General features: G+C 48.7%; 2 protein-coding genes across 3 annotated transcripts in view; one reads left to right on the top strand and one right to left on the bottom strand.

Annotated features, from left to right (window-relative positions):
* The first annotated feature begins 1,275 nt into the window (after positions 1–1,275).
* Positions 1,276–2,842, top strand: LOC117889097 (transmembrane and death domain protein 1-like). Its single transcript, XM_034792924.1, has one exon. It carries the CDS (start codon positions 1,866–1,868, stop codon positions 2,751–2,753), a length of 888 nt encoding a protein of 295 aa, XP_034648815.1. The 5' UTR covers positions 1,276–1,865; the 3' UTR covers positions 2,754–2,842.
* Positions 2,843–17,841: 14,999 nt separating this feature from the next.
* Positions 17,842–25,107, bottom strand: part of SCN8A (sodium voltage-gated channel alpha subunit 8) — a 115,591-nt gene continuing 108,325 nt past the window's right edge. For both annotated transcript variants that reach the window (XM_034792118.1, XM_034792119.1), the window contains exons 24-27: positions 24,597–24,734; positions 23,023–23,127; positions 20,602–20,872; positions 17,842–19,489 (exon numbers count right to left, since the gene is read on the bottom strand). In XM_034792118.1, the coding sequence (XP_034648009.1) occupies positions 18,342–19,489; positions 20,602–20,872; positions 23,023–23,127; positions 24,597–24,734 (1,662 nt within the window). In that variant the 3' untranslated portion in view covers positions 17,842–18,341. The remainder of the gene's footprint in view (positions 19,490–20,601; positions 20,873–23,022; positions 23,128–24,596; positions 24,735–25,107) is intronic.

The following is a 25,107-nucleotide window of genomic DNA, read 5'->3' as shown; positions in this document are numbered from 1 at the left end:
GGTCGGCGGCGTGGCGCTTGGGGGGGGGGGGGGTTACGGCAGGACGGCACTCTTCTTTTTTGCCTGGGGCGGCAAAAAAGTTAGAGCCAGCCCTGTCTGAGGCAGGGCTCTGGCTTTCATCCAAGTCCTTGGGTGGGGTTTTGAAACCGAGATCCTAGCAATTCATGGTTACTAAAGATCCCATTGTGCTTTCCTGGCTGCATTCCACCATGAACAATCATACTTTGCCCCCCACCACTCCCCTAGAAACATCAGCTGAATAAGATATCCCTCACTTCCTGTGCTAAACTATTCACTGGTGCACAACTACTATGTCCTCCCCTAGAGCTGGGAGAAGTGATCACCTACTTCCCGGGTGAGGATCAGAGAGCCCAGGAGTCCTGGCTCCCAGGCCCTGTGCTCTGACAACTAGATCGTACTTACGGCCTCTGAAATCTGCCATGGTTTTTCTTGATTTTCTCCAGGAGTCCAATAGGGTTTTAAAGGATAATCTGATCTCCAGATTACATTGACCTCTAGAGTTTCCCACCCTACTTGTCTGTGTGAGGTTTTGTGGCTGAGATACAGGGTTGGAGCCAGGACTCCTGGGTTCTGTTCCTAGCTCTGCCACAGACTTACTGAGTCACTTCTCTTTCACCGTCTGATAAACAAGGATAGTGCCGAGTTAGAGACCTTCACAGGGGCCAGGTGAGAACTGTAATTCATCACTTGTTTTCTACAGCACACAGATCCTGGCAGAAATATTCTTTTCTGGAGCTGTGTTGCCACCTTGTGGCATAAGCCCTGTGACTTTGAGCTAAGGATAATTAAACTACACACAGGTGCCCCACTCAACGGCAGCTTTTCTCCAACTGTTGCAGATCTTCCCTTTGTTCTGCACCAGTTTTGGATCTGAAAAGGAACATGCGTGCGCACACCCCCTAATTTGGGGAAGGAGCATGGGGTGGTGCTGAGAGCAGTGGACGGGGATGGAGGACTCCTGAGAGTTTTATTCCCAGCTCTTGAAATCCTGTCCCTCTACCTTCCCCCCCCCCCCCCCCCCCCCCCCCCGGGGGCTGAGTCTGAACATCCAGCCCTGTGACATCAGGCTGTAGGCTCCAGGTTCTAAATTCCACATGAAGCCACATTCCCCACCAGCTGAGCAGGGAGCTGATCTGGTAACTACTTAGTACTAATTACACACACACGCAAGTCCACAGTGCCAGGGCCTGTGTAGGGCACTGCTGGCTGGGAGCTCTGTCTTGGAGCCAACCATTTGATGCTGGCAGAGCCGGGAACCTGACCACCTGGCACATTCGGGGCCAGTATTTGTTCCGTCCCACCAGCTTGTGCTGTGGTCATGGCAGGCCAGGCCAGGAGAGGGGTGGCTGTTCAAGACCCTCAGAACCTTGCCAATAGAAGGGCTCCATGGTTAACCCAATGACCGTCCTCGCTCATGTATTTTTGTTAAACTCAGGAGTGCGGGGGCTGGATCTGCAAAGACTTGGGTGCCCCAATCCAAAATTTAGGTGCTCAAAACCCCTGCTCAGCTGCTGCCTAACGTCGTTAGCACCTAAGTTTCCACTGGTGCGCGTACTTGAGTGCTCATTGGGGCAGAGAGAGAGAGTGTGAGTGACTATAGCCCAGTGGTGAAGAAACTCACCTGGGAGATGAGTCCACAGGAAGAACACATGTGGGGTGAGTGTGCTAATGACTGGGCAGCCCCACCCCCTTTTTGTGTGGGTGGACGTGGACTGATCTGTTTTAGGCACCTAAAGTTAGGCGTTGGGATGCTGAGTCTATCTCCTACATGGGTCTAGCCCCAGATCTCCTTATCCTGTACTGACATTCTCTCTGCTCAGGGTTCTGGTCCCCGTTCTTCTGTGATGTTTCAGACCGTAGGAATCGGACTTCTCTTGCTGGTTACGTGTGGTTCATGTGAGGATACGGCAGCTGATGATATAGGAGTGCACATGATGGGCCGCATATCTGAGCTCCTTTCCCCGGAGGAATGTCATGAGTTCTACACTCAGATCACCGGCCCTGAGGAGAACATGGAGAAAGCGCTGGAGCGACTCTCTGAGGCGAAGAACCCAATCCGCTCCCGCCACCGGCGAGACATCATCAGCACAGAACAGTGCAAAGACGTCCTGACCCAGTGGCTTGAGGTGGAAGGAGATGCAGTGTACTGGGACCGTCTCTCCCGAGCTCTCCGCCAGATTGGGCGCCCTGACATCTCCCAGGAGCTGGGCAAGAACTTGAACCAGGACAAGAACCTTGAGCTGAAGAGGAACGTGGAAGAATATCACAAGGGGGTGGAACATCTGACCTCCTTGCTCCTGCTGGAGGAGGATGAGAAATATGGCGAGACAAACCAGCACATCAGAGCTGGGCGAGCAGGTGGGAAATCCCGCAGGGCGAGCAGATCGATGCAGGAAGGCTGGGGTGACATCGACCTCATCATCGAAAGGAAACCACTCCCTCCGTACAACAGGAGCCTCTTTGAATGGCTCAATCCGGTGGCTTCTGGCTTCATCGGAGGGTTTTTAACCTCTTGCGTCCTCATGGCACTTGCTATTTACTCCTTCCTCTGGACCCTGAACCGAGACTCCCTGGAGACTTCCCATCATAACCCAGGGCCCCGGCCTGAGCGTGCGGCTCACAACCCCTTGTTCGAGTACGACCTCAACTATGCCTTGATTTTAGATGAAGACTTAGGGGACAGTTTGGATGGGGATGCTTCCGACGACACCAGCTTTGAAGGGGAGCCGTAATTTGAACCTGAAACTTTTCCATCTACAGCCCCATGGGGCGCAGCCAATAAAATGCTCCTGTTTATGGAATCGAGCCCAGGAGTTTGGTTTGGTTGATATATAAATGTGTGCAATGGAGTGAGATTGCAAAGTGGCTTCACACTTCAAAGCCTGCTATTTTCTGAGCCCTTCCAACGACTTAAATCTTCCTGCCACTAGCTAGCTATGGGGGGAGCCCAAGAGAAACTTCCCTGGGGGAGAGGGCAGGATATCATACATCTGCCCCTGCAGCATTTCTTGCACCTTCTTCTGAAGCATCTCTGAGTGGCTGCGGTGGGAGATGGGACACTGGGCAAGATGGAGCTCCCGTCTCTGAGTCTGGTCATTCTTATGTTTGCAGGTCCTGTACTGTTGTTACTGTATATCCCAGCACTTGTCACAAGATGTCACTGCGCCCTAAGGAATAGGCACCTCAACTCTCTCTCTAAAGTCAGCAGCCCAAGGGCTCCGGGTAGGATCAACTTCCCACCATCACTGTGAGCGACTTACCGGCCTCCCTTGCTGCCTGCAGTCCCAGAGCTCTGTCTCTTTCCAGCGCTGGCAGACCTTAGTTTCCCTGCCCCTCCCCTAAGCACCGCTGCTGTGCCTCTCGCAGACAGGAAGGAAGGTAACAGGGCTTTGCTGCCCAGTTTTAGAAACAAGGGAGGGACAGTCCATACATGTGGGATAGGGGAAGACATAGGGGTCAGCTGCAAGGGACAGGGAGCTTTGGTCTACGAGCTGACCCTCTCATCAACCCGATGGGGGGTTTGCTTTGTGGCACTGCTGGACAAAAAGGATGAGAGAAAAATGAGGGTTTCCTGCAGGACCAGCTCTTTGCTAAACCTGGGGAGGGAAGGCATGCGTAGCTGTACCGTATTGTTTGATGTAGAGTTTGCCCAGCACATAGGAATGGCTAGACTGGGTCAGACCAAATGGGGGCACATCGCTCGCCCGCGCCGCTTCTCGCCACCCCCATTGTCCCGGGACGGCGAACCACGGCCAGTGGGGGCTGCGATCGGCCGAACCTGCCGTGTCAGCAGGTAAATAAAACTGGCCCGGCCCGCCAGGGTGCTTACCCTGGCGAGCCGCGTGCCGAATGTTGCCGACCCCTGCCGAAGAGCCTGGTGCACGCTGGGGACTTGGCCGGCCCCTTCTATATTAACGCAGGTGTCACAGCTTCTGTGCAGTTTTCCAGCAAACTGGTTTCCAAGAGACCCAATTAAGAGTTCTGCTGGAGTTGGCTTGCTGGACAATCCCTCAGGGATGGGGCGGTCCAGGCAGCTCTTACCAGTTGGTGGTTGACTCTGTGCCTTATTTCCCTTCCGCGGTACCAGTCCTGGCTCTTAGCAATCGCTGAAACGCAGGCCATAGAATCTAGGTCCTGATAGTGTCGTTCTGCCCTGCAGAGAATTGATCTGGCAGGAATTTTACCCTAGTGCATGATGGCAAAGAGCTAGTTCCGTCATCCTACCTCCCTCTTAGGGGATCAATCCGGAGCGATCGGTGACTCCTCCTGAGGGGAGTTTGTGGTGGGAGATTGCTCTGCATCTGAACAGCCTTAGGCTGGGATCATGCCCATTCCCACATGCTAAGAACAGTCACTTGTGGTCAGTACTTGGGCTGGGAGACACCCAAGAAATCCAGGGGCAGGTAGGAATTAGTATGGGTGATTCAGTAGTAAGAATTCCTTGTGGGCGTTTTTCCTCCCCTCCAGAGCATTGCCTCTGAGGGCTGTGAGCGCATCACTGGAAACTGGCCCTCTGGATCAATGCCCCACTGTGGCACTAACCGTCCCATGCTACCTTTTGAGCTGGGAGATAAGTAAGGTTGTAAACAGTTGCAGTTACTGCCCCCAGGGGCTGCTTGCTTGAACTTATGCTCAGAGCCAAACTGGACTCTGGACCAGACAGGATTTGGGCGGTGCAAAGTCACCTTTACTCTCCCCCTCTTCCCCCTCCCCCCCGCCCCGGGGCTAAGGCCTTGGTGTTTGTAAAGTGCTTTGAGCTTCTCAGCTACAGATGGGCTAAAAGCCCCTCGCGCTTGCCAGGCTCCTGGGGCTCTGATCTAGACTCCGGTCCATGGTGACAAAGCCACCCAAAGAGCTGTGTGCTTTCCCAGCCCCGCCCCCCCCGCTCCCCTTGGCCCTTGCTGGGCAGGCACCTGGCCTTTGTGCCCTTCCAGCTCTCCATCCACATCGTTACAGAACGGCCACGGAGACCCGTGTGCAGGGAACGCTCGGCAGCTCACGTGAGCAGGCACATGCGCTGGGGGTAAATTAGGACTGGGCTGATGGAGCCAGATTCCTGGTTGCCCTGCGCCTTGTGCAACCCTTGTTTCCAGCCGTGCAAGGTGGGTGTGACACGCTGTCCGCTCAGAACGATCGCCTTGTAGTCCCACGTCTCATGGGTGCCAATGACAACACACGGTGCAGGGCACAGAGCCTCAAACCCCTGGGGTCAGAGGGGACCTGCTTTCAGGTGGTGCTAGAGGCCTGGCTGCCGGCTGTCTTATTGCACAGCTGAGGGCAAGTGGCTTTCACTCAGCGGAGGTAAGACTAGAATAAAAAATAGAGAAAGCATTGGGTCATTAACCAGGTGCGTTAGGGAGAGATCACCCCCTTCCCACGCTTCTTTAGAAGTGGAGTGTGAACTCCTTCTGGACGCAGGATGGCGATGGGCCAGGGCTCTGAGCCGGGATGGCAGGCGAGGACATGAGGCCGGCCAGGGGCAGCAGGCTACAAGGGCTGGAGTTTGACCTGGGCTGGAACAAAGTTAGGCATGAATGCAAGATGCTTCGGGCACATTTACTCATCAGCCAGATTTTCAAAAGAGCTGAGCACCCAGTGGCTCTCCTATAGGCACCTAAATATTCCCAATGGGGCACGGCTGGGAGCAAGCACTTCTGGAAATCTGGCCTTTTGTGGCCACGCTTAGGAGTCTGGGCCTGATTCAGAGGCCGGCTAACGCCGTGAGTGCTCTGCCCAAGCTGTCTGCATTTGGCCCCTCTAAAGACGGTGACTACTTAGAAATGTTAACCCACAGTCTCTCAATGTCTCGTTTGTCTGTGAAATGGACCCGCTCCTATTAGCCTCCTTCCCATCGGGGTTTCATGACTGTCTGCAAAGGGTTTGGGGATCCTCAGGCTAAACCCTCCTGGAACAAGTAGCATCCTTACTCGCCAACTTCCCTGCACGCTGGCCCTTTTGGCTGGTTGCCCAACCCAACCCCCTGCCCTTTAGACTTGGGTGATTTAGTATCTGATTCAGGGCTCACTTCGAGGCATCTCTGTGTGTTTGATTCATTGCTGCTTCCCAGAATGCTGACCTCATTGTTTGTGTTCCCAGAACTGTAATGACTCTGGACCTTAGCACTGATTGATCGCCTTTCCCAGGCAGGCAGGCAGCTGCGGGAAGAGCCCAACACCGCAGCTTGGTACAGCCCCAACTCCTGGGTAGCCAGGCCCTGGGCAGAGCGATCGTTTGGCGAGTAACGTCCAATCCATACAGCTGGTTTGCCTTGGGACTCTCTGTCCAGTAGCAAATCACTTGGGCCGAGTCTCTGTTTAGACTCCAATCTGCTCCGCATTAGGGGGAGCGGAGCTGCTCCATGCGCACACACACTTCCAGACCCTGTAGGTTTTGGAAACAGGGGGAGGCAATTAGTTGACTCTCTTTCTGCCTCTCCCCCAAAATCTAGTTTGATCTCCAGACCTGACAGCTCAGTGAGGCTGTTTCAAGGGCAGCCCCAAGATTAGCACTAGGTAGCGCTGCTGTGGGCACAGCGTAAAGCCACCCTGGAGAAAGTTGTTGGATTCCCTGAAGAGAGGCGGATCGTCCTGGCTGCAGCATTTAGCCAGCCAGTGTGGGGCGCGAGGGGTCCTACCTAGTTAGAGGGGTTGGGAAGCAATTTTCCAAGGGATGCCAATTTTCACAGCGTTAGCCTGAGTCTTGTGATACTTGATGTCCTTTCTTAAAGCCCTGGCTGCTAGAGGCCAGTGACCATATGAGAAGCGGAGGGGTGCGTGGGTGGGATTTTGTTTGTTTTAAGAGGCTTCGAGCCCAGAGGGTTGTGTGGGAAATGGGATGGGCCAGTAACCTGCAGGCTCAGGAACCAGAATGAAAACACAAAGGACCCCACGTTTATGACTTCAAAAAAAAATCATATGGTTTTTTGAGACCTGACTCGTGATTTTTGAATGCTTGGGGTTGGCAGGTCCGGTTCCCAAGCAACTCTGTGCTGTAGGCAACTGAGAGAACCTTTACTGCACGCTCCTTCCCCTGGCTTCAGAGGGGGGGGGGGGGGGGCAGTCGCTACGGCCCGGTTCTTTCTGCGCCACCGTTGGAGCCTTGTTTAGCCTCACTTTACCTCCATGTTTTCTGAGGCCATGTGATATACTTGTCCTGCTCCACCTGCTGTGATCCTGCTACAGAGGCACCCTCCCCTCCTCCCCCCCACAGGCCTGCCAATGCTTTCAAGGGTGTTTGCTTGCTCAGGCCCTTAGGGGCAGTAACAGCGTAGGCAGAGTGAAAGGGGCGGGGGGGGGAGGGGTGCTTGTCCACTATTTCTTCTCCGGTGATCCGGTAACCTGTGTTCTAAAACTGTGACTGGACAGAAAATGCTTCTTGCAGCCCTAGCTCAAGCCAGGCTCGTCTTACGGCCGCGCCGAGCAGTTCCCAGCAGTGCTGACTCAGGCACTTACGCTGCATTAATGCATCTGCAGTGGAGGTTTTTCTGTGCTGTGAGGCCCAAAAATCATACTTTTAGCTGTCACCGCTACTCCTGCTCCAAGGAGAAAAGCACACCCGGAGTCGCGTGTCCTGAACGCCTGGCTGCAGCCTCTGGAGAGGCAGGAAAAAGTGGCTCTGTTTTCGCAAACCCCTGGGCTTTCAGCTGTTTGAAGTGGAGGGTTTAACCCTTTCTGGCAGCATGCAAGAGCTGGAGCGTACACTTTACTAATCACATTGTCCTGGCGCTGAGGAAGGTGGTGGTTTTCGATCCAAGAACACCTGCATGGTTAATGTGAACAACAACAGACCTGAAAGATACAAAAGCTGGTGCGGAGGTGACTTAACTTTTATCTGTAACAGTTCAGCAGGCCCAGGCCTGGGCGTTCATAGCCTGGCACCAAGACAGCTATGAATGCAGCTGTGTCTCCTCCTGAGGCACTGGGGAATGCCTCTTCAGCATGTCCCATTTCCTGCCTATGCACAGCTGGCGGGTGGCAGTCTGGAACAGAAGCACATTCCACCACGTTTGTCCTCTAGCTCGAAGGAGGAGTTGGCCGGGTGCCTGTTTGCAGTGTGATGTGTACGCCCCCGCTCACTCCCCAAGGAGAGAGCCAGGGAGCCCGTAGATCAGATCTGTGCCCCTATGACCACCTGCCTACTTTATGGTTTAAAAAACCCAACCAACCCGGGGCTGAGTGACACTCCAGCAACATAGGGTTAATTATCCATTGCACTGAGAGTTATTGAAAGATGATGGACCTGATTCTCCAATCTGCAAATCTCTCTACGCCAGTGGTGTACAGGTCCCTTAGCAGAGGGGATTGCTTCCGTTGTAGGGATGGGGGGAGCTCGACTTTCATGTTTAGTTCTTGCGGGGGGCGGAGGGGGGGGCGGCAGATCATCCTGGCTAGCCTCTTCCAGGGCAAGGCCTTGATGTGCCAAGACTTATAGCTTTTGGGGTCTGGCAGAGACCTACCTCTGTCCCCGGGCCCTCATGCTCGTGGCTGACGTCAGCTGGCAAGCCACAGCCTGTGGGTTCAGGCATACTCAGCGGGAGGAGACCCTAGTGTTACAGTTCACTCTTACCACGACTCCGGAACCAAATCACTCCAACGTTGCTGGGAGGCTGGTGGCTGCGTAGCAGATGCACCTGAACCGCGCACTGCAAGCCCTCTCCCAGGCTGGCGCAGGCCTCGGCAAGGGCACCCGAGCCGCGAGGTCATTTTCACTCTCCCCCCAGGGTACAGGGCTCGCTGCAGGCTTTTTTTTAGGTGTTTTCAGTCAGTGTGTAAATAAAGTGCTGGCTGCACGCCCAGGGTCACAGCTGGTCCCTTGGGCTGCTCTGGCCAGGGCAGCGCAGCTCACAGGGTGCGGGGCTCCTGTAACAAGGTGAAATGGCACCGCTGGGCTTGCGGCACGTCCCAGACAGCGCTTTCTCCTGGCAGGGGCCCTCGTTCACAGCTGGCGCGCCCACCTGGGCTGTCAGCAGGACAAGCACCTGGCCAATCCAGCTGTTGAACCAGTGGCCCAAATGGCGTAGGGGCCTCTTCAGAGGCCTAAATCTTGTGCCCCGTGCAGGGCCGGCTCCAGGGTTTTTGCCGCCTCAAGCGGCGCAAAAAAAAAAGCCGCGATCGTGATCTGTGGCGGCAATTCGGCGGGAGGTCCTTCGCTCCGAGGGGGGAGTGTGGGACTGTCCGCCGAATAGCTGGACATGCCGCCCCTCTCCAGCGTGGCCACCCCAAGCACCTGCTTGGCAAGCTGGTGCCTGGCGCCGGCCCTGGCCCTGTGACACCAGTGAGCTCATAAGCACTTTGCTCTTGAGGCACCAAGGTACTGGCTTTCCCCAGCCGTTCAGCTCAGTAACGGTATTGAGCACAGGGTGGAGGGTCAGCCCACTACTGGATCTATGCCACTTCCCACCAGCTGAGCACCGGCCCCATCCCAGACTGACGAGGCTGGCCTTCTGCCCGGGCTGGGAGAGACACATAACTGCTCTAGCCTTTCATATGCCCCATACGGCCACGACTCAGCAGCGCTCCTATAATTGACGGCCTGAGGCTTTGGAGCAGGGCCTCTGACCTCTCCCTGCTCAGACGTTCGAAGTGTGTGTGTGTGGGGGGGTGCAAAACTTTTACCAGCTGATGGATAAAGAATGGGCAAAACTAGGGTTGTGCAAAGGCTCCTCCTACCTCTTCCCATGTGCCCCCCCCCCCGTCAGCCCCCAAGGGCAATTGCAGGTGGCGTGTACTGAACTCCCCAGGGCCCTCCGGCCTCAGCCCCCCCGACAGCTCTACGTGTGCATCAGGCACCGGCCTCACCCGTGACAAAGCAGAAAAAAACCGGACGATTGTGGGTGTTTTTTGGGGGAGGGTGATTTCAATCAGCTTTGGTTTTTCTAGCTATAGACATTTGAGTTCAGCACCGCGGCCAGTTAGCATTAACATTAATTCCATCCCGGCATACAGCGAGAGCCATAGGTTTGATGCCTGAGCGAGCTGGACTTGCTTTAGTCCCTTGCTGGAGGCTAGGACAAAGAGTCGCTTGTTTCTGGCTTTGCCCATCGCAGCTGGCTGGGTTTCTGGCTGTCTGGACAATGCAGGCAGCAGCCATACACGCCGGTTTTGAATTGGGCCCCGATGCCCTCTTTCCCCCTTACCGTTCTTTGCTGCTTGTTAGTTCTGGTTTTTCCCCTCTGGGGTGTGTCTGCGCCGTGCCCCACGCTGCTGTGGGGTCTGCATTAGTGGTCCCCTCATTGTGCCTTACGCACAACAACCGCAACGTGCATCCATGCCATACAAAGCCCCTGCTCCTGCTGCACTGCTCACCTTTGAACAAAACCCCTCGTCACGAAGCAGAAGCTGCAAGGTGGCGTCTTCTGGCGGTGCTGCCTTTACTTTCCGCACCACGCGGGGCCTAGCGCTGGTCGACGCTGCACGGATTATCTGCTCCAGCCGTGGAGTTCATTACAATGTCCCCTGGGGTTAAGGGCCTGGGCTTTGCAGCCCCTTGCCAGGCTCGCTGCGTGCCACGCCTGCTGCTCACTACCAGGCACCCAGCTCATCCTTTTGCTTTGCTTTTCCTTTCATCATCACATGTCGCGGACCAGCCACATCCACAAGTGACACTCTGACCCCATTGCAGGCGATGGGAGTTTAGCCATTGACTTCACTAGGGGCAGAATTTCACCCTTGAGTGACCCCTGCTGTTTGTCAGCTGCCCAGATCAGCCCCTACGCTCAACCCCTAGGTCCTTCCCTCCCCCACCCCCTCAGCACAATGCCCCATCCAGACTGGGCTCGCTGGAGCCAAGTAAGTTGGTTATATAAAACTGCCACTAGTGGTTGCCTTTCCCATGAGCTGTGCAGACTGGTTTGTCCTTCGATTGTATCCAGCGATTATCCCGCTTAGCCTAGCTGCTAGAAGGCTGAGCGATGGGCCCCTCTTTCTGCACCCAGGCCATGTGCTCTATGTAAACAGGACAAAACCAGGGCCAGCCTTCCACCTCTTCTAGGCCCCTGTGCTCAAGTCTAACCCTCTTTACTGGCACTGCAGCTTAGCAACGACTCGCTGTAGCATTGACTGGAGGCAGCTTTTCCCACGCTGAGGAGTGGCTCTGTCCAGCTGTGTTCCGGTTCTGAGCTGGAGAGCAACAACTTTCACTCAGGGCTAGTTCCTATTTTCCACAATTTAGTCCTCCTTCCAAGGCATCTTGTTCCATAAAACGTTGCATGGGGGAGGCAAGGAACTTTTCTGTACAGCGGACTATGTGCCAATGCCTGTACACTCCCCCTTCCCTGGATTGAAATGAAGGAAGCACACGGTTATTGCACCCATTTTGTTGTAAAACAATCAAAGGCACCTGCATTGCAGGTGGTGTGACATTACGGGAGCTGGAAGTTAAAAAAAAAAAAAAAGCAGCCCTCCTTCACCCTGCAAGTTGTAGCAGCAATTGTGTCCTTAAGAACATTTAAAAAAACAAATAACTAGCCCTTAAATTGTGTTAATGACCAGAAATATCCCAGAACAAATAATTTCACATAAAACCACTAACGCTGGGACATGTTGGCAAAACACATTTAGAGAGAGTGTGTGTGTGTGTGAGACATCTTGCTCTACTGCTGGGACTGTTGGCTTGTCTCCCTCTAAGGTCTGATGCATCTAAATCCTTTTAGGTCAAGTGGCCCACATTCATGCTTTGAAGGGGTTGGCTGTAGAGGCTACTTGGAATTGTCAGAGCAAGAAACCTTCCAGCCACACGCCTAGCTGTCATCATGCATCTGCCCTACCACCCCACCCCGCATGCTGCAGCATTTTGCACCCTCCCTCTGACCAAGCCACCATGCTTGACAAGCAGGTTGCAACGCTGGATGGGTGTGTGGGGGGGAGAGGGCATCCAGTTGCCATTCACCACCTAATCCCCCACTGCTGCACCAGCTTGAGTAAAATACAGGGATTTCACCCAGCCTGTGGAGCAGAATGGCCCCGTGTGCCCCTGTGCCGGAGGCAGGGGGGCTGCTGTTCTTAGGGGTGTAACACTAGAGGCTTTTCTTCATGAGGGGGACTGCGGTAGCTCAGTGCAGGTTTGAAGGAAAGATTTATTTTTAAAACTCCAACCCATTGACTTTCATGGTTGCAAAGATCATGCCCATGGTGCTTCCTTACAAAGGAAGTCAGGCTCACTAACCCAGCTCAAAGAAGGGGAAACAGAGGCACAGAAGGGGGAAGTGACAGATCCAAGGTCCCACAGCAATCCATCAGGATAGCCAGGCACAGAATCTATCACAGCTGCATCCAACTGCCAGCTCTCTCTTGTGGCCCACAGGGCCTGTGTGTTTAAATAAAGTACAGTTTGAATCTGATTCTGCAAAGTGCTCAGTGCCTCCTGTACAGTTTGACTTCAGTGCAAGCAGGGGGGAGGGGGGAACGGGACATTTTGGCAGCTTAGGTAATGGCAGGTATAGAGCATACTCTCTTTGGCATGGGCCTATAAGCACCTCCTCCTGCAATCCATTTGAAGGGCCATCCAGCTTTTCCCCTAGTCTGCAGCAGTGAGCACCATGTAAACTCCAGCTTTCTCTGGGGTGTTGGTTATGCAGGGCCATGCCAGCCGCGGCTGAAGGGTGACCGTGTGACAGGTCATGCAAGAGAAGAGGTTAAAACAAGATGGACATACCTTTTTATTGCAAATTCCAAAGTAAAAAGATGTACAGTACAAAGGAAATCAAAATTCAGACTCTCAGACTTCCAGCCCACATTCTTTCACTACCCCGCTCTCCAAAACACCAATTATTTCCTCCTCCTTTCTTCATGGAAAACGGAACAGGGAACAAAATCTGGGGCGGGTGAAAGGGGAAGGCTAATACAGCATGGGGAGGGGGGGAAATCAACACAGTATCCAGAACAAGTCCCGTAAGCAAAGTAAAAGGAAGAAAATCTTTGCCCTGATCGTTGTTAAGAAGCTGGGTTCACTGGAGCAGTGCAGTTTAAAAATGACGCATTTAGCAGCATTTATGGTACCATCTCATTTCCCCCTTAGTCCGTGATTCTACTGTGCACATCTAAATAGCACTTTACAAATGTTAACTAATTGAGCCTCACAACACCCCTGTGAGGTAGGTAATTATACACCCATTTGACAGATGGGTACAACTGAGGCACAGAGAGGTTAAGTGATTTGTCCAAGGTCACACAACATGTCAGCGGTAGAGCTGGAAATAGAACCCAGGAGTCCTGATTCCCAGTCTCCTGCTCTAGCCACTGGACACCACTCCTCACCTCACCTATGCAGAATACACCCTCCATACGCACGCACACATACACACACACACACCTCTCTATAAAATCACAACATGCAACAAACTTGCAAAGGGCAAATTTTGAAGATTTTTTCTCCTCCTTTAACTTTTTTGGTAATTTGTTTAGCATTCTTTTTTGAAAGTGGCTGTCAAATCCAGGTGCAGTACAGCACAGACAGGTCTTGTGCAAGCTTCCCACCAAGTTCATGTAATGCCCCACAATCCTGGCTTGTAGTACCCACAGCTAGTCCAGTACCAGGCTTTCTTGACCAGAGACTGACCCATGTTAGGGAATCAGAGTTCTGGGTTGGTCTGGTTTCTGTTCTTTGCAGTTTGGGTGGGTGGAACCTCTTCGAGGGAGAAGTATTTTAAATTAACACCTACATGATTTGACTCGCAACTATTTTGACTCAAAACCTGGCCTCCAGCGAGACATAATTAGCACACGAAGCTAACGCACTACCTTGCCCTTCAATTGGAAAGAAAAAAAGTGTACAAAGGGACGCTGACCAAAGAGGCAACAGTGTCGGAGTACTACTGCGCTCCACTGAATGGATTCAGCAACCCTCAGCTGCCTCACAGGCTCCCCTATGGCTTACCCTTAATGGAGTTTCTCAAGGGACAGGAGCATCGGGGTTCTCTCCCTTCTGCTGCTGCTGCAGCGATCCTGCATCACCCTTGCTAGCTTTGTGGGGGATGTCAGGTATGCTGGTGGATGCTTGGGGATGTCACGTATTCTGTACAATGTGGGTTTATGTCTTTTAAAAAGTGAATGGCTTGGATTGTGAGTGCTGCAGACTAAAGTTTCCTGCACATCGCCAGAGCAAGCGTTCCCTACACCCAGGAGCACGAGGGGGCTGCAGAGCCGTCAATCTTTGGCTTCCGTTGAGCCTACCAGTGACTAGGGGCCGGTTTTGATGGTGTTTTCCGTGATGCCTTCACTAAGATATGAACCAAAAGCCACCACTTGGCCTCACAAAGGCCACCAACCTGCTCAGCTGCTATCAACATGCTGCAGTCACTGTGCCCAATCAAAGCAGTAACCGCTGATGAAAATGCCAAGGGGGCTGCGGACTGGCACTAAGAGCGACCGGTCTGCTAGATACCAGCAAAGAGCCACTACAGGCCACAAATCTCTCACGGTGAACATTAAAACCAGGAACAAAACGACTTCCACTAGCTTCCCCCGCAACACAAGTTAAGTCAGTCTTGTGCCACTTTTATACATTTAAAAAAAAAAAAAGGAACCCAGCAAGAATGGGGTGAGGAGGGGGAAACCAATCAAATAAATGGACACTAAGAGTCCCTTACCTTGTTTATTTCATTTTTCTTTTGGATTATAGTAATGCAATTTTTAATCATGTTTGGGTTAGAGCAGGATGAGCCACCATGCAACCTCTAATGTGCTGGTCTTCAGTGTTGGTCTGGCACAGTTTTAACATTTGTTGCAACAGAAAACTAAATAATGCAAAAGTTTGGGTGTGAGCTCGACTACATCAGCTCATGGTTTTATTTTTTTTTTCTTATTCTTCCACATTCGCATTTGTATGTTTTTTTTAAGTGAAAATAGACCAGAAAAGTGAGTAAAGCAACTTGAACTGATATTTCTTTCCCCTCCCTCCCCAGCCCTTTTAAGAACAGGGTAATAAATGAACCAAAACAACAGGGAGGATTTTACACGTCCTGGGGGGGGGGGGGGAAGGGAGGGGGGAACCACTTGTTACAGCCTAACTCTTTTGGCATTTTAATCCAACAGCAGCCTATTGTTGTATTCCCACAACCCTGAATCTGGAATAAAAAATTCCACACCAAGGACTTTACTACAAAAAACCCCACACACACACACTGTATCTGCATTTCTATGCAATGATATGGTGTATGAAGCTATCCAGACCGCTTCATTTCAGACCAAAGCTTCCTTTCCAGCCCCACTGCGTGAAGGTTCCCAAAGATGTGGAACAATTCTCTCAGCTCCCTGTGAACTGTGGCTGAGGGATATTTGCTACAAAAAGGAAAAGTGTAAAAATAAAACAAAAAAAAGGAAATTTTCAATTGAGCAGGAGGATGGACTCTGCTGTCCCTGAACAGTTGGAGAAATTGTTCATTTTATTTTTCAGCAAGACTGATGGCCTTTGTATTCAATAGACACTGATAAATAGTTTAACTGTTAAAGAGAGAGAGAGAGAGAGAGAGATCGCAGAAAAGTCTTACTTAAAATGACTCCAGTAGTTCAATGAAGTTGCCAGCACGAGCAGTAAATGTACCATCCTTCACATACAGATTGATAGCCCAACTTAAGAACAATTATGTAATTTAGCCAAATCTTGCATAGAAATGGTCAGAGAACTTATTGCACATTAGAATGACAAAAATATTTGTCATTGTAAAGGTAATTTGCACTAAAGCTTTTCTTGTTATCTATTTTGGGGTGTAGGGTTGTTTTTTTTGGGGGGGTAGGGAATATACATTGGCTGACAACATCTAAAAATCTAAGGAAAATATTTTAAAAATTAAAAATAAACATGGACAATGGCATAAGCCAGACGCCGTTCTATTTAATTTTTGTATTTATAAAAAGGCATGCCGATAAAATAAACTGATATATTACAGTATTTATAATATTTTCTTAAAAAGTTCAACCACACTTTTCAGCTTTTTTTGTGCTGTTTACAATGTAGCCTGTACATATGTATGTAGTTTTCATCTTTATTATACACCATAGCCTAGTAGTAAGTGGGGTAAATCTAACAGGGTTGAAATGGTCCTTTGTTGTGTTCACCAGTACAGAAGAACTCCTCCACTGACATCATAAGGGCTAGACTATGCATTTATACAGTCCAACTTGGCACAGATGTCTGTCAAATAGCGTTTGTTTTTAAGTGACACTTGTCATCTGGGTTGTGAGATTATACAAACTAAACTGCCTCTTATCATCTAAAAAGTTCTGCTGTCTTATTTTTGCCCTTTTAAAGATACATTTTATTTGGTCTACATTCAGTCATCCTGTTTCTCTTCATTCTATATTACAAATTCAATGCAGTAATGTCATCACCCCCCCCCCCCTTTCAAAATGTAACACTAACCAGTACACAAGCTGCAGCTGGAAAACAGACTCGTTTCAGTGCATTGCTACCTTTTCCAATTGGCAAGATCTATTTCCCAAGGTTGCTTTGAGAAAATATCACCTAGAGTGGTGACTGACAGCTGGCTTATTGATTGAGGAGGACACTGAAACAGAATATTAAAGGGTCTCATATCCTTATGAAGAAACACAAAAGTTTGAGCTTTCCTGGTGACATTCCCACAGAATGATTTACCACTCAGTGATCAGACTAGTTGAGAGGTAGCTCTAGTGTCTACCCAAATCTGCAGGACCTTTTAGTTACTACAGTATGACAACAGATGAAACAGAAAGAAGGTGAAGGCACATGACATCAGACACCTGGTCTTCAGCACCGTGCCCCATGTCACATTGCTATTTTATTGTCAACTGTAATATGTTCCACTTTGTTTTAAAACCTTGTGGCTACAGAAGCAAGGAAAACCATGGAGCATCAAAGTGCAAGCTGCAAAAAGTAGTAATGATGGAAGAACATAAAGAAGACTTCAGAGTTTCACAAATCCACCTGGTCTCAGCCCCCACTGCCACCCCAAGAAAGCAACAACTCTGATGAACATGGGACACAATTAAACTGGACCTCTCGAGGTCCCTTCCAGTCCTAGAATCTATGAAAACGCTGTGAGTTACACGTCCCCTTTGCTTTATCCAAGTTCCCCAAATTGCACCTGCAGAGACAATATGCTATTTCCTACAGAGCACTGTTCTCTCTACACTAAAAAGTGCCTGCCGCAGTATGGCAGCTGAATAATAATTAATATTACAGGATACAAATGACCTTGTTGACTGGTATTTAAGCCCTAGATTTTGGGTTCGCAGTGCCATTCTGGAATATTATATTCTCTCCTCAGATGGGATCCAGAGTGATATTTAGGTTTTTCTTTCTGTCTGATTATTTGTTTAAATGTGCAAAAGATGGCTGTATGGAAATGACAGGTTGTTAAACATACACACACACACACACACAAATTTCATCTGCTTGTTTCATTTTTTTCCTACTGGAGGGTGTATGAAAGAGATTGTTACAAATTGGTAAATATTGTTGAAGGGCATGATTATATTTAAGGTTAACCTCCAAATACAGTGTGTGTTAGTCAGTGGAGTGCCTCGAACTTATGGCTTAACCAACTGTTGTGGAAGAGTATTGAGTGTCTTGTGGTTTAATGATTCTTCATGCATGATTCCTGGTCACAGCATGCCATCATGCAAATCATTTCTATGCATTGAACAAGCACATTTTTTTTTTTTTAAATCAGCCTGAGCAAGTTTCCAGGCTGAAGATACCTGATTACCCCATCTCCCAAACCAAGTAAAGCCCATGTAGAAAGTAGTATGCAAGATAATAAATACCAAATAAACTATGACAATCAAATGGCATGGGCTAAATGGGTGGTGTTTTGTTTCTTTTTTGTTCAGTTTTTATTTTGCCTTTTTTTTTTTTTTTTTTTGCTGCTTAACTAAATGCAGGAATGCACATTAGTTTTGCATGAACAAACAAACCCTTTAACATTGTGACTTCTGGGTTTTCTTTTGAAAATCAACAAAATGAGAAAATAATCAATTTTTGGCTGCTTTGGGAGATATATTAATCCAAGCAGCGGGTTTTGTTTTTTAGTGTGTGTGTGTGTTTTTTATTTTGCTTGTTTGTCCCAAGTTGCATTGATTGATGTGGAACATGCAGTAGCCACCTGCCCAAATAATAGAAAATCCTTTTTTTCCTTTTTAAATGTTCATTTAGAAGGGTCCTTTAAACAGGCGGTAGGTCACTGCTTTTAGATGCAACTTTGTCACACAATAAGCAGACTATGTTTGGTATAAGATCTTCAGGTGTCTCCTTAGCTGTTCCGTATTGATATATTTTGTGAAGTTTGTAAACAATCTTTTCGCTTGCAAATTCTTTAAAATTTGTACAACATATTTTTGTTTGTCTCAACACTTGGATTCCTTTAAATCTTTTTGTCTTTTTGCTCGTTCTCGTCTTCCTTCCTCCACCCGCAGCTGTTTCTCCTTTTCAGGTTTAGTTACACTGTCATAGGATGGGAGGGATGCGGTGGACGGGGTGCCTTCTTTTTTCTCCCGATTTGTTCCTCCGTTTTCCAGCTTAGTAGAGGCAGACTTCCTGCAAATAAAGCCCCTTTTTGCTAAGCGAACCCTGTAAGCCCGTTGGATAACCACTGCCGAGACGTCTTCCTGCTTGCGCCGGAGAGTGGTCGTGATGGGCTCATAAGACACTTTGGAAGGGTTAGACGCCACAAACCTTTCTTCCATCTGCTGCCTCAGGATGTCCAGCTCCCCACTGTCCCCCAGCACACGCTTGGTGAAGGCAAACAGGATGTCCAGGCAATGGATTCTGTCCCCGCTTACCATAGGCAAGTCCATGGCGATGAGTTCAATAGTGTTAGGTTTAGGGACACGGAGTGGGTGCTCCAAAGCATCGGCAAAGTCTGCCAGCTTGCAGTACTCAATGAACTGTGTGGCATCAGGGTCAAACTTCTCCCAGATCTCATAGAACGTTTCGAAGTCGTCCTCACTCAGCGGGTCAGCACTCTCCTCCGTGGCCACACTGAAGTTCTCCAGAATAATAGCGATGTACATGTTCACCACAATCAGAAAGGAGATGATGATGTAGCTGACGAAGAAAAAGATCCCCACGGAGGGGTTACCACAATCTCCCTTGAAGCTGCTCCCAGGATGCTCCTTATCTAGGTCGCAGTCCGGCGGCCGGTTCAGGATAGGCAACAACAAGCCATCCCAGCCAGCCGAGGTGGTGATCTGGAACAAACAGATCATGCTGTTGCCGAAGGTCTCAAAGTTGAACATGTCGTCTATGCCGGCCTCATGCTTTACGTAGGCGAAGTTCGACATGCCAAAGATGGAGAAAATAAACATGACCAGGAACAGCAAGAGGCCGATGTTGAACAAGGCAGGCAAGGACATCATTAAGGCAAAAAGCAGGGTGCGGATCCCCTTGGCCCCTTTGATCAGACGCAGGATGCGGCCAATACGGGCTAGTCGGATGACTCGGAAGAGAGTGGGCGACACAAAATACTTCTCAATGATATCAGCCAGGAACATTCCTAAAGAAGAGGGCAGGGGGGAGATGTTATAACCCAACTTAAATGCCTGCAGTCTCCATTGTTTACCAGAACCAGGCAAGGGAACACTGGCAGTGCTAGCACAGAAAAGTTGGCTCAAACTTCCACAAGGGACTTCTCGTTCTACATGCCTCAATTTTGGGGGGCCACATTTAGACAGCTAGGACCTGAAACTGGCACTTCTTGGGATTTTAAGGTTCAAGGGCATGAAGGCATTTGGACTTGTGTTTCCTTGGTTGTTCATCCCCTGGATCTTAAGGGGCAATAATTATTATTCGCACTAAATGAAAGAGATCTGGAGAAGAGGAACTATATAGAGCCCACACTGTATTTGCCTATGGGCCCACATTCTATTGCAAGGTTAATTTTAAAAACTAAGGCCCAGAGCCTCAAAGGTATTTAGGCTCCTAACTTTCATAGAAATCAATGGAACTGGGCCCAAGAGACAGAGACAAAGCTGGCTCCAATTGGGGCTGAAGGACAATCTCTATGCTTTGAGCCAGGTTAGTCCAAAGATATGGGGACTTTTCCAGTAGGGTGAACACCATCTTTCAAGTGACTCTGGAGTAATTTATGCATTTGCCATAAAAGAAATACCACTCTGAAAACAAAAAGTGAATTCCAGGAGCCCAGTTTCACCATTAATTCCAACCCAAACTGGAATCCAGAAGCTGTAAATCCCTCATTGATTGAGGACAAAAAATGAATAATACTTTGACTAGAGGCACTAGAGTATGCCAGTCTCTGAGTGGTTTATAAGCATTAATTAATTAAGCCTCATAATACCCCTGAGAAGCAAGCTATATTCCTGGTTTATAGTGGGAAAGTGAGGCATGGAAAAGTGTTTTACCCAGTTCTATGCAGTGAGCGAGTGGCACAGCCAGGAAACACCAGTCTTGACTCCCAACCTTTTGCTTGAACTACTAGATCAGGCTCTCCTCCCAGAGCTAGAAATAAAACTCAGGAGTCCTGACTCCAGTGTCTTCCTCTTTAACTACAGGGTCACATTCCATTTCACACCATCCTGCAGACACCTACTTCTAGTGAAGACAACCTTATCCAATGTGCAAACTTCCACTAGCTACTCCACTTACCCACAACGGACAGAATCACAACCACGAAGTCAAAAATGTTCCATCCAATGGTGAAATAATAGTGTCGCAAGGCAAACATCTTCAGCACGCACTCACAGGTGAAGAGGATGACAAACACCAGGTTGATCCACCACAGGATGTCTGACATCCGGTTACTCTGTGTGTCTGTTTCCACCATCATGGTCACCATGTTGAAGCAGATGAGCATCATGATGAATATATCGAATGCTTGCTGAGTGACAAAGTCAAAGACAGCTCCTTGGATGCTGTTCTGCATTACAGGAGAGGAGCCATGTATGGGAGAGGGGAAACACACACAGAGAAAAGGTTTAGCAAGGACTGCTAACAAACAAATCTATCAGTTAGATAAAGGGACACAATTTGCCAGAGATCTACCAAGCCTAGTATCCCTCTTTTGGGAGGCTCTACTCACTATTCCAGTGTCTACAGACTTGGGAGAAAATGCCGGCTTTCCAACATATGATCAATTTACACCCCAGAGCATAAGAACGATCATATTGGGTCAAACCAAAGGTTCATCTAGCCCAGTATCTGGTCTTCCGACAGTGGCCAATGCCAGGTGCCCCGGAGGGAATGACCAGAACAGGTAATCATCAAGTGATCCATCCCCCATCACCCACTCCCAGCTTCTGGCAAACAGGGGCTAGGGACACCATCCCTACCCATCCTGGCTAATAGCCATTGATGGACCTATCCTCTATAAAGTTATCTAGTTCTTTTTTGAACTCTGTTATAGTCTTGACCTTCTCAACATCCTCTGGCAAGGAGTTCCACAGGTTGACTGTGCGTTGTGTGAAAAAAATACTTCCTTTTGTTTGTTTTAAACCTGCTGCCTATTAATTTCATTTGGTGACCCCTAGTTCTTGTGTTATGAGAAGAAGTAAATAACACTTCCTTATTGGACTTTCTCCACACCAGTCATGATTTTATGGAAATCTATCAGATCCCCCTTAGTCATCTTTTTTCCAAGCTGAAAAGTCCCAGTCTTATTAATCTCTCCTCATATGGCACCCCTATTCATACCCCTAAATAATTTTTGTTGCCCTTTTCTAAACCTTTTCCAATTCCAGTATATCTTTTTTGAGATGAGGTGACCACATCTGCACACAGTATTCAAGATTTGGGAGTACCATGGATTTTATATAGAGGCAATATGATATTTTCTGTCTTATTATCTATCCCTTTCTTAATGATTCCCAACGTTCTGTTTGCTTTTTTGACTGCTGCTGCACACTGAGTGGATGATTTCTGGGAACTATCCACAATGACTCCAAGGTCTCTTTCTTGAGTAGTAACAGCTAATTTAGACCCCATCATTTTATATATATAGTTGGGATTATGTTTCCCAATGTGCATTACTTTGAATTTATCAACATGAAATTTCATCTGCCATTTGGTTGCCCAGTCACCCAGTTTTGAGAGATCCTTTTGTAGCTCTTCGCAGTCTGACTGGGACTTAACTGTCTTGAGTGGTTTTGTATCATCTGCAAATTTTGCCACCTCACTGTTTACCCCTTTTACCAGATCATTCATTAATATGTTGAATAGAACTGGGCCCAGTAAAGACCCCTGGGGGTCACCACTATTTACCTCTCTCCATTTGGAAAACTGACCATTTATTCCTACCTTTTCCTATCTTTTAGCCAGTTACCAATCCATGAGAGGAACTTCCCTCTTGTCCCATGACTGCTTACTTTGCTTAAGAGCCTTTGGTAAGGGACTTTGTCAAAGGCTTTCTGAAAATCTAAATACACTATATCCACTGGATCCCCCTTGTCCACGTGCTTGTTGACCCCCTCAAAGAATTCTAGAAGATTCTGGAGACATGATTTCCCTTTACAAAAACCATGTTGACTCTTCCCCAACAAATTATGTTCATTTATGTGTCTGACAATTTCGTTCTTTACTATAGTTTCAACCCGTTTGCCCAGTACAAAGTAATTGTAATGAAATGTAATTACCAGTGCTACAGGCTGCCAAAATCTTACCACCAGCATATCCATGCTCTTTGCTGAGAGCCTTGAAGGCCAGTGCTATTATCCCCATTTAGAGATGGGGAGCAGAGGCACTGAAAGACTAACGTGACCTGCCCAAGGCCCCACAGGAAGTCCATGGTAAAACAAGTAATTGAACTCCAGTCTCCTGAATTTTAGGCTAGCATTGTAACCATTGGGCCATCCTTCCTCTCAGATGCTAAACTCTCAGGACTGGCTCCAGCTGGCAAATCAAGACAGACACATAATGGCTTTCTCGGATTATTACACCTGCAGTATAACAAGGCAGTGTGGAGTCTAGAGTGACACTTGAAAGCAATGGGCACTGGTGTGGGGGGGCTGAGCACTGTCGAAAATCAGCCCTATAGTTATTGTTCCTTTGGGTCCCGTTAAATCACACACTTACCAGAGGCCGGGGAATAGGTTTCTGAGGTTTCTTTGAGCCCAGTTTTTTCATGGCATTGTAGTATTTCTTTTGCTCTTCTGTCATGAAGATATCCTGACCTCCAAAGTAAAAGAGGAGAAGCAAAAAGAAAGCTGGTTATAATCCGTCCGTGCACATTAAGGGAAAGGGATCACAGTGCAGGATCAGCTATCAGGCTACATGCTGTGGGGCAAACTGGTGGTAACTATTTTTGATAGAAATCATTTGCACCAGAGCCCAAAATTATTGAAGTTATTCTGCAAATTACTCTGGCTTGCAGATCATCTGCTAACCCAGTTTGGCGGCTGCTTTACCTGCGGAACTCCCTCACTTCAGGCTTGGAGTGAAAGAAGAAAGAGGCAGAGAGAGCGGCTGAGAAAGGGGGACAGACTTCTGGCATATCCCACTTCCATTCTCTTATGGAATTTCATAGACTCAGAAATATAGGGCTGGAAGGGACCTCAAGAAGTCATATCGTCCATCCCCCACAATGAGGCAGGATTAAGTACATCTAGACCATCCCTGACAGCTATTTGTCTAACCTGTTCTTAAAAGCCTCAAAGGACAGGAATTCCACAAGCTCCCTGGGTAGCCTGTTCCAGTGTTTATCCTATAATAAATTTCCCCTAATCTCCCTGCAAACTGAGCTGATGACTTCTTGTTCTATCCTCAGTAGATATGGAGAACAATTGATGACTGTCCTCTTTATAACAACCTTTTACATATTTGAACATTATGATCCCAGTCAGCTTTCTCTAGACTAAGCATGCCCAATTCTTTCAACCTTTCCTCATAGGTCAGGTTTTCTAACGTCATTTTTGTCACTCTCCTCTAGACTCTCTCCAGTTAGTTCACATCTTTCTTCAAGTGTGGTGCCCAAAACTGGGCACAGTTCTCTAGATCAAGCCTCCCCAGTGTCGAATAGAGCACCACACTGTTGACTCAGTCAGTTTGTGATCGATCCACTATAACTATGATTTAGTTGGGGATTGGTCCTGCTTTGAGCAGGGGGTTGGACTAGATGACCTCCTGAGGTTCCTTCCAACCCTGATAGTCTATGATTCTAAGATAACCCACCACATCCTTTTCTGCAGGACTATTGCGTAGCGAGTTATTCTCCATTCTGTATTTGTGCATTTGATTTTTCTCTCCTAAGTGTAGTACTTTGCACTTGGCTGGAATTGAAGGGCTGAAATAAAGACATGACTAGAAAATAGAGACATGAATGAAAATCAAGGCGTGTTTAGTGGAATCTACAACTTTTCTGAACCTCACTAAAGTTTGGGCAAAGATTAAGTTGGTTCTTGTTTTATTGCAACTTATTTGCCCAGCCCCCTTCCTTAAACAGGTGTTGGAGGCAAGTCGATAAGGGTTGTTAAAAATCACAAACAGTCTGCGTTGCCAAGTTCTAAGCGATGAGGTTCAAGAGCAGAATCACTGAGTGAAGTTCCTTGGTGGCATTATGCAGGAGTGTCCTGACCTTAAAATCCATTAATCTCTTTGCCCTGCAAATAGCCCAGATCTGCCTCTTTAACCAATAAAAAAAGTGGACCTATCTTTTTCTTTTGTTGATTGAAGTTATCAATGATGACACCGATAAACAAGTTCAGGGTGAAAAAGGAGCCAAAGATGATGAAGATTACAAAGTAGATGTACATGTAGATGTTGTCCTCGTACTTGGGTTGCTCTTCTTGCTGAGTACAGGGATGGGGAGAGAAACAGACATTGCAAAGACAGTATAAAGTATTGGTACAAAGAGCTGTTGTCTCAGTTCAAGTGTCTGTGTTAGACTAGGAAGGTGGCATGTGGCTCTTCTGGAACTTTTCTACCCCCTTTTTTTTTTTTTGGTTAATTTTGTGCTGGTGAAATGTGTCTGACTGGCAGCATGTGCTCACCTGCAGAGCTCCAGTACAAGTTTCCCCATCAGCACAGCCCAGGGGAGCTCTGATGAAGACAGGTGTTCAGTCTCCACCTACATTCAGACCTTTACCCTTCCGACTGCAACGAGCGGCCAGCTCGGATGGTGGTTTTTAGGATGTGATAAGCAGGAACTGGACCCAGTCCCAC

This window comes from Trachemys scripta, chromosome 16 (genome assembly GCF_013100865.1).
Source record: "Trachemys scripta elegans isolate TJP31775 chromosome 16, CAS_Tse_1.0, whole genome shotgun sequence".
Classification (NCBI taxonomy): Eukaryota; Metazoa; Chordata; order Testudines; family Emydidae; genus Trachemys; species Trachemys scripta.
The sequence above is the reverse complement of the archived record's forward strand: the minus strand, read 5'-3'. Positions and strand labels throughout refer to the sequence as shown.